A 16,636-nucleotide genomic window follows, 5' to 3' on the forward strand; every position below is an offset into this window, starting at 1 on the left:
CTATACAATGTCTTTATTTTTGGTAGATACCAGAATACATGACACAATGAATCTTTGTAATATATTTATGTTCTCTGGTTTAAATAATCATACCAGTATTTAAACAAGATATGCTGGTCACCTGGAATCGTGGTAAGCTTCCAGCATGGTATATTTAATACTATTATTAAACATAAGCTGGTGATAGATGGATGCTGGTATGCTGCTTTTTTTTAACTGGCCAGGATGGCTGGTGCAGCTAAACCCGCTAAACCCGCCATCCTGGCCAGCTAAAGTGTCCAAAACCCCTCTAAATCAGCCAACCATCCAGCCTAATATCTACTGGCTGGTCAATTTAGCTGGTCTAAGCGGTTTTTTTCAGCAGGGTAGAGCTCTCGTACATAGGAAAGAATGTGCGCCAGGGAACCTTCGTCCCTGAACAGTAAACTACCTCATGGCGGCTTGTGCTCTGTCATAGACTGGCAACAACAATGCGCCCAAGCTGCTCCTCCTTAAGAGAGATAGCAGCAATACCCAAGGATGTAGAACTATGCCATGAGAAAAGAGACAGTAACACAGAGAAAACGATGAACTGTGTCGAAGGTTGAATACCTAAGCAAATAATTCCCTAACAATAACTAGAATATATAATAAGGAGACCTTGTGGTGACGTTGTGGTAAAAGAATACACTTTTAATCTCAACTTTAAATGAAAAATGACAGTAAACTGTGTTTAACTGTTTGAGACTTCATCTCCAAATAGCCCTCAGTTCTCTATTTATCAAGTCATGTCGCTTCTATAAAACAATACAGAGGGGGAGGGGGGAACAATACAGAGGGGGAGGGGGGAACAGAAATAGAGAGATACTGTAAGACAAGAGCTTATGTGTCCACATAATTACTGTGCACTTTCACGTTTTTAGGTAAATGAGGGTCTGATAAGGCCTTGATAAAAAGTGAAAATGAAATAAGTAACTGTATACATGCTTCCAGCTGGTAGGTGATTGGGTTTAAAAGTCAAAATGAATATAGTATATAGTATAATATGAAATAGTCAAAAAAAAGTGGAAGAGGAAGGAGAGCTCAGTACAGTTCTTTAACAGTCACTCTTAGAGTTTGCTCAATTCTGAATCTACAGGGCAACATTTCATTGGTTTAAACTGGCAAGTGTGTCCTGCAGGCTTGCCGTCTGATTGGATAAGAGGGAAGGCCAGTAGCATTTTGACACACACTCTGCATCTTAAACAGATAAAGGTGCAAACTTTCAGTGACACATGTATTTAGGGTTTCCACACCTGAGCGAAGGTACCAGAGCAGAAACGTCAACATGAGGACGCACACACTTTTGTCCCTGACTCTGCTGGGCCTGCTGTTGTGGGCCTCCTGCAGCCGGGCCGACGACACAGAGCCCTCACAGGCAGAAACACAGGAAGACACATCGAAGGAGTCAACGGAGGAGACTTCAGCCGAGGAGGAGGAAACCAAAGAGACACCAGAGAAAGAGAAAACAACAGAGATAGAGGAGGACAAAGATGTGATGATTCTCCACATCAACAACTTTGCCAGAGCTCTCAGCGAGAATCAGTATCTACTGGTGGAGTTCTGTGAGTAGCTATGAATGATCCATTAATGATAAATAAACTATTCTTTAAAACAATGTCATTATACTTTATTTCTCCCACCTGAGACAACCTATTACATTTATCGTTGTTCTATTAGCACAAATGAAATCAGTGGCAAAATGTATTGACATTGACCAATTTTGTGTTTAAAGGTGTCAAGAATGGATACTTTCCTAAAAAAAGACACGCAAACAAAGGCTGAAAAATGTAGGAATAACTATAAGCGACCTCGAGGAAAGAATATTTATCACTGTCTTTTGATCTCGCCCCCATGAGGCGTTATCACACAAACACGTGGCCTCTCATGTCCAGATGCTCTCTTGGTTAAAGTCTCCCACAGATGAGCTCAGCACTGCGAGTGGTGAGGTCACGACAAGGAAGAGAGCAAACTGGATTAAGGCCGAGGCAAACTGCCATTGTTGCTATCAGCAGCTTATTTCCATTTTTATCTTTTCATGTGATAGCAGCACAAAATACTGGACAAGACAGAGGCCTGTGGAGCAGCTGCATGTCTGCTGCTTTGGTTATTGATTTCCAGTATTTCCTCCATGCTGTATAAAGAGATTAACTGTCTGTGTTTGTGTTTAGATGCTCCCTGGTGTGGTCACTGCAAAAAGCTGGAGCCTGTTTACGCCGAGGCTGCTGGGAAGCTGAAGGAGGAGAAGGAGGAGGCTGCAGGGATCCGTTTGGCCAAAGTGGACGTCATAGAGGAGAAGGAACTGGGCGATGAGTTTGTAATCGGAAGTTTTCCAACTCTGAAACTGTTCATCAACGGAGACCGAAAGCAGCCCCTCGACTTCTCTGGTAAACACCTCACAGACGCAGGAACATGCACACATTCAAATAAACTTCATTAGCAAAAGTGATCACAAATCTATATTGCCAAAGAAGTACAAGAAAGTATTAACATTAACAAATTATTAGAAATAGAAATACTATTATATGCAAATGTCAATAATCATATCACATGAGTATCAAGGAGAAGGATACACTCAGGATACACAATTGTGTTACTTAAAGTGGACCTATCATGCTATATTTGAATAATATAGTGTAGGACCATACCTATAAAAGGCATATTTATACTTTTTATTTTTCAAAATACCAAACAGATCATGCATTTTAGCCATTCCTCATTTCGCTCAATTTAACAATGTCTTTGCATGGGCTGATTCTGTGAGAACAGCACCATCTACAGGCCTGGCATATGTACTACAGCGTCTCCAGCGCTTTCCAACGGCAATGCCCGTGGCTGTCTCCTCCTGATTGGTGGAGTTGGCCCAATAGCCGTAGCGCCACTTCTGTGACGTCATAGAAGTGTTCAAATCTGTATCAGTCTGTATCAGATCCGTTGCAGCCCCTTTTTAAGAGATTTGGGTATGGAGGAAAATAGAGAGGGTTGTGTTTTCTGACACTTGGTGAGTTCCCTGGAACACCGGGGACACATATTCATGTATCAAAGACGTACAAAAGTGCATTTTGCATGATAGGTCACCTTTAATTAAAACCTCTATGAACTAACTGCAGATTTGACTGTTAAAGCTCTTCAGATTCACAACCAATTGTGCCGACGTCATCACTAACTGTGCGCTGAACAGCCATGTGTGTTTACTTTATCTGATCACTGCTGAACCTGTCTCTTTTACATGCCTTAAGCTGTCTGTTTCGATTAATAGTCCCTTGTGTCTTTAATGTTTGACTTTACAGAAATGAAAAGATAACATCGACATCAACCATTGTGATGTCTGTGTGTTAACAAAGAAGCTTATTTGGGCGTTTTCTGTGTGTTTAAGGTAAGAGGACAGCAGAGGGAATGGTCCAGTGGCTGAAGCGTCGTGCCGGCCCCGGTGTTCCCGAGCTCGACTCTGCAGACTCTGCAGCTCAGTTCATCGACTCACATAACATCACTGTTGTAGGATTCTTTGATGTAAGTTAATTAATTTGATCCATCCTTACTATAAAAAAAGAATTGTTTTCCCATTATGTTTACATTTTATATCACATTCATACTTACATGTTGATTTATGTCTATATCAGAATCTGGAAAGTGAGGAGGCCAAAGTCTTCAAGGAGCTCGCTTTTGATTTCACTGACTCCGAGTTCGCTGTGTCAGCGATTCCAGAGGTTTTCCAGAAGTATGAAGTAAAGGCCAACTCGGTGGTGCTCTTCAAAAAGGTACGAACATGTTATTACACTAACTCAGAGGGGGCACTGAGTCAAGTGTTTAATAGAAGCTGTAACAATTTAGCTTTGCTGCCATCTAGTGCAAACAGTATCTTCTGAGGAACAAATGTCCTCAAATGGATAGAAAGGTCTGAATATTAGCTGATTTTGACGTCTCTGAGAGGGATTTCTAGCTCGAGTATTTTTGATTTATAAAAATGACATGGTTTAAGTTAGGTTTAGAAAGCAAAAGAAACAAAACATCCACATTAGATGCGAAACAACCATAAGGAAAAAAAATTCTTCAATGACCCCTTTTGAATTTGTGCTTGTGTGTGTGTTTGGTGTAGTTTGACGAGGGCAGAGCAGATTTCTCGTTGTCAGAAGAAGGGAAGCTGGACAAAACAAATCTGACCGCCTTCATAAAGGAAAACAGCATGGAGCTGATCATCCCATTCAGCCAGGAGGTAACACACACACACACACACACACACACACACACACACACACACACACACACACACACACACACACACACACACACACACACAATTATACCTTGAAATCTAAAATGAAATGTGCTATTATACTGTAACTACACTGTATGAATGTGTGCGTTTTTTAGAATGCAGATAAGATCTTTAGCTCCAGCATCAAAATTCACAGCCTGCTGTTCATCAACTCATCTGTGAAGAGTCAGACAGCGCTGTTGGACGAATCCAGGACCATTGCCAAAGAGTTCAAGGGCAAGGTAAATGTGTGTGTGTATTATGTTGATGCTGTGTGTGAGTGGAGAGTGTCTTTGAAAGAAGGTCAGTGGCTGAAAGATGTAAGAACGTATTTGAACCTCCTGTCATGTAGATGCTGTTCGTCGTTCTTGACGTGACAGAAGCCATGACGCATGTGCTGGATTACTTTGGTGTGTCTGAGAAAGACGCCCCGACTGCTCGTGTCATCAACATGGAGACGGGAAAGAAGTTCAACATTGACTCCGGGGATCTTAACATAAACTCAATGAGACAGCTGTGCCTGGACGTTCTTGAAGGCACTGCTAAGGTAACACACACACACATACACACATTTTTATATATAGTTAAACATCAGCTCGAAATACCAAACAAATCATTGTAGCATCCCATAATCCCCTCTGTTTCAGTCCTGTTTCTAAAGTGCTGATTCTCTGTCTTTTACTTTAAATGAAAATAAGGGGACACTCCCAAAATAAGCGGCCACTCCCAACTCTGCGAGATATTTGGTGAAAAAGAACACAATGGTGCTCTAGGAGGAGATTCAGGTGATAAGGGGGGGCGGGGGTGTTACCTTGGTTGGTGATTGGCTAATGGTTACACAAGCCAGCTCATTTTCAGACAGGTTTTTATATAAATGGATCAGGACAAAAAGTGAGCAAATCTTTTTTCCTGAAACGTTCAGAATGTCTTTACACAGAGGGGACACATGTTCATGTATAAAAGACATGAAAAAGTGGATTTTGCACAATAGGTGACTTTTAATAAATAATAATCTGTTTTTCTTTCATGTTACAGCCTTACTTTAAGTCTGAGGAGATCCCAGAGGACTGGAACAAAGGGCCGGTCAAAGTCCTGGTGGCGAAGAATTTCGAGTCTGTTGCTCTGGACCCGACCAAAAACGTCTTTGTGGAGTTCTGTAAGTCACTTCACTGCGGTTCTAAACCTGCACTGGAAAAGTCAAACTGGAATTTAGATACATTCTCGTTTCCATTTTCAACAATAAAGGGATGAGCTTTAATTAATCCTTTGCTGAGTGTTTATCAACTCATCAAATGAAACTCCTTAAGAAACACCGGGCTGTCTCTGAATACTTTCCCCAAAGGAACTGACTGAGGAAACAGCCAGTGAGTTTATGCTGCCTCTTAACCATAAAGGAAAAATGTAGATCCGATTAATACCAACATTCAAATCTGTAAGACAAAATGTACTAATGGTCTTATTTCTTCAGCACATGCTTAGTGAATGCCTCTATGACATTTAGTTTGAGGTGCAATTATGTGGTTTCTTGAGCGCGTAAATATATGATAATAATTAGCTTTGTATATTATCAATAATTATAATAATAATTGAACCCTATCATTTGGCACTACCTCCATGGCCCACTAGATGGCACTCTTAGATCCACAAGTGAGAATAGACACTTTAGGTCCATGCAAAAATGATGTGTCTAGTTTGAAAAAAGTTGAATAAAGCATGGAGATATGTGTGTAGACTTCAGGAGACACATTGGTGTTAAAAGTGTTACTGGATATGTATTTCATCTTTTAACTCTGTGTGTGTGTGTGTGTGTGTGTGTGTGTGTGTGTGTGTGTGTGTGTGTGTGTGTGTGTGTGTGTGTGTGTGTGTGTGTGTGTGTGTGTGTGTGTGTGTGTGTGTGTGTGTGTGTGTGTGTGTGTGTGTGTGTGTGTGTGTGTGTGTGTGTGTGTGTGTGTGTGTGTGTGTGTGTGTGTGTGTAGATGCTCCATGGTGTGGACACTGTAAGAGCCTGGATCCTATCTGGGTTGAGCTAGGCGAAAAGTACGCCGACAAAGATGACCTCATCATAGCCAAGATGGATGCCACAGCCAACGAGGTGGAGTCTCTTTCCATTGAGGGATTCCCAACACTCAAATACTTCCCAGCTGGTGGCAAAGAGGTACAAACTGACACATGTCCAGCTTCACAAACTCTGCATACAGACACCATGTTATTGCTATTCCTGTAAAGAGCTTTTGATTATTTGTTGTTTCTTCTTTTTCTCCCAGGTGGTCAACTACACTGGAAACAGAGATCTGGAGACAATGTCTAAGTTCCTGGATAATGGAGGAGTGTTGCCTGAGGAAGAAGGTGATGATGAGGAAGATGAGGATGACGACGAAGGAGAAGTCGTTGTTGATGAGGTTTGTATTTTTTCACTTACTTAAAATAGTTCTCCCTTAATATAAAACTACTCACCACCCTCCCATTCCTCCTCCTCTCTTCTAGGAGGCTGATGATTCTGCAGAGGTACCGACAAACAACACATCTAAGGACGAGCTGTGATGTCACTCTGGTTTTTGGCCAATCAGGATCAACCTAGCACATTCCAATTTTTCATAATAAAATTAATTTGGATCACAATCATGTGATGAAGATACTTATGACTATTTTGAATGAGCTTTAAACTCAGGTTAGGTTTGTCATAAGGTTTGATTCAAAACTTGATTTTCTACAAAACTGTGTGTATATTACATTTAATCTTTCTAAAGTTCTCAGGAATGACAGTTTAACCCTTCTATGTAATAAGTCAGTTACATAGTTAATTTATCTTAATCATTTGAGTGATGACATTTGAGTGATACAATAACATACATAAATACATGTACTAGGTAGTTAATATGCGATACATTAATCAGAAGCGTTCACTTGTGCCATTAAAGTCTACAATATCAGAACTTCTGCAAGTGTCAACTAATTAGGGACATTATTAATAGAAAGATATTTGCAGTTAAAGATGAAGAGGTGAAATTGTAGGGGAGCTAAAAGCAAAGAGAGAAAGTGCATTAGTTTGAAGGACAGAAACAAAGTTGTGTTTTCATTCCGAAGTGACATCCACAAGACAGACAAGAGTTGTAAATAGCGGTTGACTCATCGAGGGAGGTGCATCAGGGCATTTTTAAGAACATACAAAAGATTGCAAAGGAACAGGAGACTGACGTAGCACGCAGTTGTATTTGCACATCATTGGATAACCCGAGGGTGGCTCTGGATGAAAGGTTGTTTTCATGAATCATTTCAGAAGCATTAATGGCTGTACCACATTTCATGGTCATCCATATTTCTATGAAACACAAAATTGTCCATTTCATGATAGAGAAAATGTAAAAGGATCACCAAATGGGAGCTTTTTTTCCATCAAGTAGATGTTTAATATTGACAAAGTGAATCATAGATGATAAATAATAACAATCTGTGTTAATGAAAAGAAAAAGTGGAAATGTAACACATAATAGTTGTATGGTAGGCTACATGTTTAGAGCTTAGAAAAGGGTAAAGAAAGGTTCAATATAAGTCTAATTTCCATTGGTAACAATAGTTCAATCTGAATGGGTTTTTTTACATTAAAAAGTCAGAAAAAATAGAAAATAAGATAACAATGAATGTGATTGGCTGAAAGGTGAAAGGGCCTTGACATCACAACTGTCACATTAAATATAAAAAAGTGAGGATTTTGAAATAAAGTACTGCCGCTATGAAAATAAAAATGATAAAATAACAATTAATGATAATGAGTTGAGTATTAATCATTACTTCTTCGATTTTTAAAACAATTTATTTGATATTGAACTCTTTTACGACTACCTCATAGTGTGTTATAAACTATTCTATACATCCTTAGATATACATATACAAGATAAGGTTGAATGAGTGAATACAAAAAGACATAATAAAAACAAATCATTCAGAATAAGATCTGCATTGCCTCTAAAAACAACTACAAAAACATACAGGTAATTTATTTGTATTCCTTATTTCTACACAACTATTGTGATTTTAAGAAATGATTAGCTTTTCATACAAGAAATGGTATAAACCTTTCTGATGTGCTTGATTATATGTCATGTCTTGCTATAAGAATGGTAGCAAATGCTGCAGATGTAGTTTGAAAAGTGCTACCACATAATAGGTTTGCGTAATCTTACAAAGGAAGCCTGAACACTGGCTGAGTTTGTTTGTACAAGTGAAGCTGTTGGGGAGGGTTTGGTCTTCACTCATTTCAAATGTTTGTAATTCCAGAGGAGAACCGGTCCAACAGGCTGTGACGTCACAACTGTCACCAACATTGGACGAGTGTCCTCATGCCAACCCAGCTTCCTCATGTGTCTAAGGTAAGACCAATGCTCTTTAAATCTCACACATCCGACTGTTTAATTAGAAGGAGCACACTTTAAGGCGGTTCTCCACCCTGCTGGATCAGATACTTTGGCTTTGGATGTATTTTGTTTACCCAAGAGAAGACGTCCCATGTGAGCTGGAGTCACTTGGCTGCATTTAGCAGGTGTGTTCACTGGCTGAAAATATTAGTTTTAAGTTTCTCTTTGGCATAAAGACACATTTTGGAGAAGCAGTGACATGGAATCACATGACTTACTGTGTTCATACTGTGATGACTGTTTGTTAAAATTCATTTTTATTATATAAAAGTTTATAGTGGTGAGTTGTTACTCAGCATTTTCTCAAGTTTAATTTTGAGTTACTGCTAGTTTACTTGCCGTTCCCATTGTATGCTACTTGTGTTTACTTCACTACATTTGAAGAAGCCAATATTGCACTTTTCACTCCGATTTGTTTGGAAACTTTATTTACTTTGCGGATTCTGATTATTAATCCAGACATTTAAAGCAATGAACACAATGATGAAAAACTAAATATATACATACAACATAACATAATAAACCTCTCTCTGTATCTAATCTAAAGTATTGTGATTTTAGAATCTTACCTGGTCTATACAGTAATTGGTATGATAAAGGTAGACATGCGTGTGTGTGTGTGTGTGTGTGTGTGTGTGTATGTGTGTGTGTGTGTGTGTGTGTTTGTGTGTGTGTGTGTGTGTGTGTGTGTGTGTGTGTGTGTGTGCGTGCGTGCGTGCGTGCGTGCGTGCGTGCGTGCGTGCGTGCGTGCGTGCGTGCGTGCGTGTGTGTGTGTGTGTGTGTGTGTGTGTGTGTGTGTGTGTGTGTGTGTGTGTGTGTGTGTGTGTGTAGATGCTCCATGGTGTGGACACTGTAAGAGCCTGGATCCTGCACCTACAGACTGACACACTGGACACTGGAGACAATCTTTACAGGGAAGGTAAGAAGGGAGTGGTGGAATAAATTGTGTGTGTGTGTGTGTGTGTGTGTGTGTGTGTGTGTGTGTGTGTGTGTGTGTGTGTGTGTGTGTGTGTGTGTGTGTGTGTGTGTGTGTGTGTGTGTGTGTGTGTGTGTGTGTGTGTGTGTGTGTGTGTGTGTGTGTGTGTGTGTGTGTGTGTGTGTGTGTGTGTGTGTGAGTGATCTGCTTCTTTGATCAGGGTACATCTCAGCATAAGAGATTAGATCAGATTTTGACAGTAGAAATGTGATATCTAGCCAGAGATGGCAAAAGTACACACATCCTTCCCTCAAGTAGAAGTACAGATACTCATGTTTAAAAATACTCTGGTAAAAGTAGAAGTACCGACTAAACTTCTTTACTCAAGTAAAAGTAAAGAAGTATGGGCTTTGAAATGTACTTAAGTAAAAAAGTACCCATAACTAGTACTACCATCTGTTTTAAAGAGTAACTGACCTCACTTCAAGGTTCAAGGTTCTTTATTGTCAAACTAACATAGCTACAGAGTAATTATGTCTTTATATTAATAGAACAATAAAGTAATTGTTAACTAATGAATGTTTCGATGCTGAACAACGGCAAATGACAACGTTCTCATTGGTCCCTCTTCTTTGGAGAAGACCAGGAAATTATGGATACACGGATCGTGTTCAAATCAATAGGCACGCAATGACTCTATATAATAATGATCACGCCACCAAACACAGATTAAAACTAAAGTAATGTGCCTGTTTTGAAAATGTAAGAAGTAGAAAGTACAGGTATTTGTGTTAAAAATAAATGTAAAAAGTCGTCAGAAAAATAAGCAGTGGAGTAAAGTACTGATACCAGAAAAATATACTTAAGCACAGTAACAAAGTATTTGTGCTCCACTACTTCCCACCTCTGCATCTAGCATAACACTGCCTGTGTGCAGTGTCTTCTTACACACAGGACAATAAAGCGCAGTATATGACCTGTGGACCTAAAACTGCGTACATGCTATTTGTAGATTAAGAATATGGCAGGTGGTGGATATATGCCTCCACCAATAACAATGAGTCAAGTTTTACATCATACTACAGAGAATCATGGGATCATGTTGCTGATTATTAAAATAAAAGTGAGTGCAACAATTCATAACAAAAATATCCTTGAAAAGATTGCACAATTTGATCTGGACCTACACCACCCAACAAAAAACAAAGTGTCGTTTTCTACCAGAATGATCTTACTTCCACTTAATGTCCACGTATCTAACATTAAACCAAGTCTTTTTATTGACATGTGAAAATCCTCCTTAATCCACCTGTGGCTTTCCACTGACTCCTCCATGACCTTGACTCCCTGCGAGGGGATGCTGTAACCGGTTTTGCTTCATAGTTCACAGACAGATGATGATACTGTTTCCCGTATGAATTGAGTCTCTTGACAGCTAAATTGTATTGATGACAACTGAGCAAATTATTAATGGTTGCTGAGAGATACGCCTGAACCTTCAGGGAAAAACTTCGACCAAAATGAAGCTTGTAAGAACCCAAAACAGCCCAAATTCAAATAAAAGCCCTTCACCTCTCTCTGGCATGAATTTGTACCACTACACTTTTTTTTACAACAGACAAATGTCATCACATGATTGAAATCTGTGCGTTTAAATCCAGTAAAAAGGAAATGATGCAATATAAAGGTTTTACTGAATTAAACACCAGCAGTAAGCGTTATCTGCTGTTTCTGTTTGTCGCTAGCTTCCTGTTTGACTCGATGATCCGCTGATGGAACCCCCTTCGTATGAGGAGTCCCGCCTCCACCCTCCTGCTCTGAGCACAGTAGCATTCAACGTCACCCCTCCCCCCTCCTACAACGCCTCCCTCTATTACCCCCCAACACCTCCTCCCACTTATGGAGAAGCAGGTAAGATTACATCTCTAATTTCTCTCGTTCCTTATTTCTGTCACACTTCATCATGTGGCACAGAGAATACATCCACACTTAATGACCAAGCTAAATTAAAAAATACGTCTTATTGTTTCCCTGTCTCGGTATGGCGTAAACCTGGGTATTTTTCACCCATAAACTGATATTTCTGTTAACAGTTTGCAAGATGGATGAATCTGAAACTTCTATAGCAGTATACAGTAGGTAATAACCGAGAGCATTAGGGGGTGGAAAGGTTTTTTTTAAGCTGACACTATCAACATTAAAAAGGGAAACACAAAGCAAAGATTTTTCTTTGCTTTTTCTGTTTTTGTTTTCAGAGAACCGAACAATTATGACAAATATATTTAATTGCAGCCCAATATTTACCGGCCCGCATGTTTACCAGAGTACAAAAAGATTAATGACAACAACTGCTGTGTGTTTGGCTGCATTAGCATTTCAAATGAGTGTCGCAGAGACATTTGGAAGCAGCTAAAAGTTGTATTGTTACCCTACTGGTGAGTTTAGACATGTATATGAGGGAGTCTTTGGTAAACTCTGTTTTGGCGGGAGCAAGCTGTTGTTTAATTATAATTCTTTATTATATTCTAGTTACAATCCAGCCAGATCCTTTTCCTGTCCTGACGCTGCCAAATCCTAGGAGGACAAGAAACACTGGAGTCATAACCCACCCAGTTACACAAAGTATGAGAGACACATTTTTACTTTTCTTCTTGAGTGTGGAGATATAATATGTAATATTACGGTTCTCCCTGACGTCCTCCCCTGTCCTCCCTTTATTCTCTGAATGCCAGTTGGTGTAACACAGTCTGTCGGCGGGAGACTATCTCAGCCCGTTGTCGTGACGACCCAGCCGCTTCCTGTTCCCATCTCAGTGACACATCTGGGAGACGTGCCTGGTGTGGTGCGCTGCCCTCACTGCCACCGCGTCGTCACCACCAAAGTCTCCTACCTGCCTGGGAGCACCGCCTGGTGCATTTGTTTCCTTTTCACCATGACGGGGTGAGACGCAAACGCACACTTTCATGAGTATTCAGCAGCAAAATGCTAAACCAGCTTTAACACGTGACTGTGTGTCGTGTCCCTGCATGTTTGTTTGTGTTTCAGGTTAATCTGTGGCTGCTGTCTGATTCCATTAACTATAAAAAGCCTACAAGATGCACATCATTCCTGCCCACAGTGTGAAAACGAGCTGCACACGTACGAAAGATGACACTGTCAGGATTAGTAAGGCACCTCTGTTAATACCACTCATAGAATATTTATCCCACAACAAGGATAAATAATATTCGTCTAGGAATGAAAACACCTCCCGACCTACGCAGGGGAGAAAGAGTAGATTTGGGAGCAGAATAGACTCTTACGTCCCTGCCTTATCATCACATATGTGAGCTTTAAAAGGTATATACATAACTAAATGAAGATAGGGATGGACTGACGAGTGGCTTTGCTGTTTGAGAAGTTTCTATAGACCTTTTTATTAAAAATGTTTGGCTATGAAACGTTGACACAGCTTGAATTTACAGAAATTCAAACTCACCGCTGCTTTTCTCTATAAAGGACCATATTGCCATATTCAAACCCTCAGGAGGTCAGTATTTACGGAAGCACTGAGAGGCAAGTGAGAACAATAATTCCGTTGATATATTTGTTTGTGTTTTTTCTTCTGTTCTTCTCTGGTTTTTGTTGTTGTTATTCTAATTTCCAACACAAGAGGCATCACTACCCGATTTTGTAAATGGGATGTTTTTTTGTCTAAACTCAGAGTAAAAATATTAAGCGTTGACATGGAACCTTTTACTATGAAAACATCACCTAGAGAAATTATCCTGGTGACATTTTTTAGTAAGTAAAATCTATATAAATACAACGTTTTTTCTCCTGGCAAACTTTTGATGCAGGAAGAAATGGAACAGAGAAAGATCATCCTGGCAAAGCCTTTCCTCTTACGTCATAAACACAAGGGAGAAATGATTTTAGCCCAAACTTTAAAACGAATCACCAGATTTGTTTCCCTCTCTTTCCTCTCAGGGCTCCCATAATCATTACTTTGTACCAAAATGTTTAATTTTCAGTTTCTAATATTGTCCTACTTTCAGATCTTTTTTTTTTTGAGGGCACAGCACACAATAATGTATTGTACGTAAAAAGTAGACAAGAACCCTTGTAAGAATGTATTTATGTTTTTCTTTTCACCATTTTAACACGTGTTTAGAAGTTTACAACATGAAAGAGTGCAGACAAAAGACTAGACGGAGGATATTAATGATGACAAAGAGGACGTCAGGTACAGAGGCATCAACCATTTTTATATTTTATTTTAACATGTTTGATAAATGTATTTCCTTCATTTAAATACCAAAAGAACTACATATTTGTTATATGAGTTTGTTAAATGTAAATATAGCTTAAATTAATGTTTACTTTAGAGATGAAGGAGATGGCTTGTCCTGACTTGAAGGCCATGATTTGTTTTTTAAAAGCAAACAAAGCATATTAGAAAACACAACTTTACTTAAAATGCTACAATATTGTTCTGCTTAATTGTTCTTCTAAAGGTCCTGCACATCTGAGATAAACCCACACAGACGATTGCCTTCAACATATAAGGCAGTAAAAACACAAAAGTATAAAGCTTTATTCTTCTTATTAGGACAGGGAATGAGTGAACACACTGTGTGGGTGCTCAGGGCCTTTAATCTTTTTGTCAAACATTAACACAGGACTGCTAACTGCTGCATCTCAAAGTAATGACAGAACTTTTAATACACAAGACAATATCAAAGAATACTTTTTGGCTACTCTAAAAGAAAATGTTTACACCATTACAAGTTTACTCATAAAGACAGGTTCCTAATTTGTATTATTAGAAGCTGAGAAACACAAAAGCTTTTCAGTCGTGTATTAACTTTCGACAGAGCCTAGCTAGCTGTCTTGAAGATTGGAAAACCATCTCCTAAAGGCTGCCTCGTCTCAGTTTATCAGTCAACCAATTTGTCCTTCGGTTATATTTGACTGAGATTTCTTAGGTTGATTCGTGTTTTGATCCTGAATGTGACTTATTTCTAAGACACATATTAGCATATGTCTGGTACACAAAAGATTTACGTTGTGCTTTTGGACGATTCTTTGTGGAGCATCTCAGTTTTACAGATCTGTCGATTAAATTGCCAAATCGATTTGTCAGAAGAGTCGTACAATTTATACTTTCATTTTTGTGCATGTTCTCTGAGCTATGTCTTTACCAGACACAAACTAATGAGAGTTAGCTGTCAATTTCCCCATGAAATCCTCTGCAAGAAAGTGAACCATGGAGTCATTTGTGGTACTGTGAACTATGACTCATAAAGACTTGATGTACAATCATATCCACTTGATGTGAATACCAGGTGCAGAAAACAAGCTGTAGATTGTGGTTAAAGGATATGTATGCTGCCTCTGCTGTTGAATCTATGCTCTCTAATGCAGGACTGATCAACACACCTGCTTTACCTCTTGTAATGAGTTGTGCAGCTCTATTTATTGACCTTTCCAAAGCGTTTGATACCGTCGATCATCGCATTTTGAAGCAGAGGCTAGTCAGTATTGGCATATCCAGCCATGCAGTGGGGTGGTTTGTGAACTACCTTGCTGAAAGGTCCCAATGTGTTCACTTTGATGGGCTGTCTTCTGAGTGGTTGAACATTGCTAATGGTGTTCCTCAAGGTTCTGTTTTAGGGCCACTTTTATTCTCTATATATATCAACAGTTTAGGTGAAAGTGTGGATGAAGCTACTTTACATTTTTATGCGGACGATACCGTGATGTACTGTGCAGGTCCCTCCATTCAGGACGCGGTTGTTAAATTACAGGCTGTTTTTAACATTATTCAGACTCAGCTCGCTGAGCTTAAACTTCTTTTAAATGTTGATAAAACCAAGGTAATGCTCTTTTCAAAAGCTAAAAAGACACCAGACACTGCTTTGGATATTGTTACTATGCAAGGACAAGTACTCAAAGTGGTTACCTGTTATAAATACCTTGGTATCTGGCTTAATGATTGTCTTTCTTTTAAACTTCAGGTCATTAATCTGCTTAAAAAGCTGAGGGTTAGACTAGGTTTCTTTTTCAGAAACAAGTCCTGTTTCTCATTTGAAGCCAGGAAAAGGCTATTCACTGTGACCTTTATACCTGTGCTGGACTATGGTGATTTGATCTATATGAATGCACCTGCCCATTGCCTGGGAAAGTTAGATGCCGCCTATCACAGTGCTCTGAGATTTGTTACTAACTGTAAAGCACTTACTCATCAGTGTACCCTGTATGCCAAGGCAGGTCTGCCTTCACTAGCTGTACAGAGGCTCAGTGATTGGTACATGTTCATTTACAAAGCCATGTTGGGTAAACTACCTTTTTATATCTGCTCTCTGATGATCTCTCGACAAATTGAAAGTACTCATTGCCTGAGATCTCATTATGTTGTTTTATTAAATGTGCCGAGTGCTAGGACTGTCTTAGGGAAGAAAGCTTTTAGTTGTGCAGCTCCACTAACTTGGAACAGTCTTCAAACATGTTCAAAACTGAGGACTTTGGTTCCCCTGCATCATTTTAAAACTCGGCTGGGTGACATGCTGTTTGATACTCATGGTACCTGTCACTGTAAATAGAGTTTGTAAACTTTACCCTGTACATTATTACTCCCTCTGGAACTCACTCCCACAACCCATCAGTGACTGCACTGACCTCACCACCTTCAAAAAACTCACAAAAACTCACCTCTTCAATCTGGCTTTTAATGTGTGATTGTTTTTCTATTATTTGACTTTAACTTTAACTATATATTTATTTGTTGTTCCTTTCTTCTCTTTTATTTTCTCTTCACTATTATCTGTAAAGCGTCTTTGAGCACCTGTAAAAGCGCTAACAAATTAAATCTATTATTATTATTATTATGTTTTATGTCATCCTTATTGTTGTTCTGTTGTTTTTATGTTACATGTGTAACTAATGTCCTGCAGGTCCCCCTTGAAAAAGAGATCTTTTGATCTCAAGGGGCTTTCACCTGGTTAAATAAAGGCTACAAACAAACAAATGATGTGTCATGCTCAGTAACCCTGA

At 39.3% G+C, this 16,636-nt stretch overlaps 2 protein-coding genes across 4 annotated transcripts; both read left to right on the forward strand.

Annotated features, from left to right (window-relative positions):
* Positions 1–1,258: 1,258 nt before the first annotated feature.
* Positions 1,259–6,908, forward strand: pdia2 (protein disulfide isomerase family A, member 2). Its single transcript, XM_079687775.1, has 11 exons — positions 1,259–1,583; positions 2,190–2,405; positions 3,395–3,528; positions 3,639–3,776; positions 4,115–4,231; positions 4,390–4,515; positions 4,626–4,820; positions 5,309–5,429; positions 6,250–6,428; positions 6,538–6,672; positions 6,758–6,908. The coding sequence occupies exons 1-11, from the start codon at positions 1,307–1,309 to the stop codon at positions 6,812–6,814; spliced, it is 1,695 nt and encodes a 564-aa protein (XP_079543901.1). The 5' UTR covers positions 1,259–1,306; the 3' UTR covers positions 6,815–6,908.
* Positions 6,909–8,399: 1,491 nt separating this feature from the next.
* On the forward strand, positions 8,400–16,610 carry LOC307043408 (lipopolysaccharide-induced tumor necrosis factor-alpha factor homolog). 3 transcript variants are annotated; one of them, XM_079687839.1, is made up of 6 exons: positions 8,400–8,810; positions 9,517–9,604; positions 11,347–11,512; positions 12,131–12,223; positions 12,334–12,541; positions 12,647–16,610. In XM_079687839.1, the coding sequence occupies exons 3-6, from the start codon at positions 11,374–11,376 to the stop codon at positions 12,750–12,752; spliced, it is 546 nt and encodes a 181-aa protein (XP_079543965.1). In that variant the 5' UTR covers positions 8,400–8,810; positions 9,517–9,604; positions 11,347–11,373; the 3' UTR covers positions 12,753–16,610. The 3 variants fall into 3 exon arrangements, with proteins under 3 accessions (XP_079543965.1, XP_079543964.1, XP_079543966.1); XM_079687838.1 differs by having other exon boundaries at positions 8,400–8,640; XM_079687840.1 differs by lacking the exon at positions 9,517–9,604.
* Positions 16,611–16,636: the final 26 nt, after the last annotated feature.

This window comes from Notothenia rossii (genome assembly GCF_949606895.1).
Source record: "Notothenia rossii genome assembly, chromosome: 1".
NCBI lineage: Eukaryota > Metazoa > Chordata > Actinopteri > Perciformes > Nototheniidae > Notothenia > Notothenia rossii.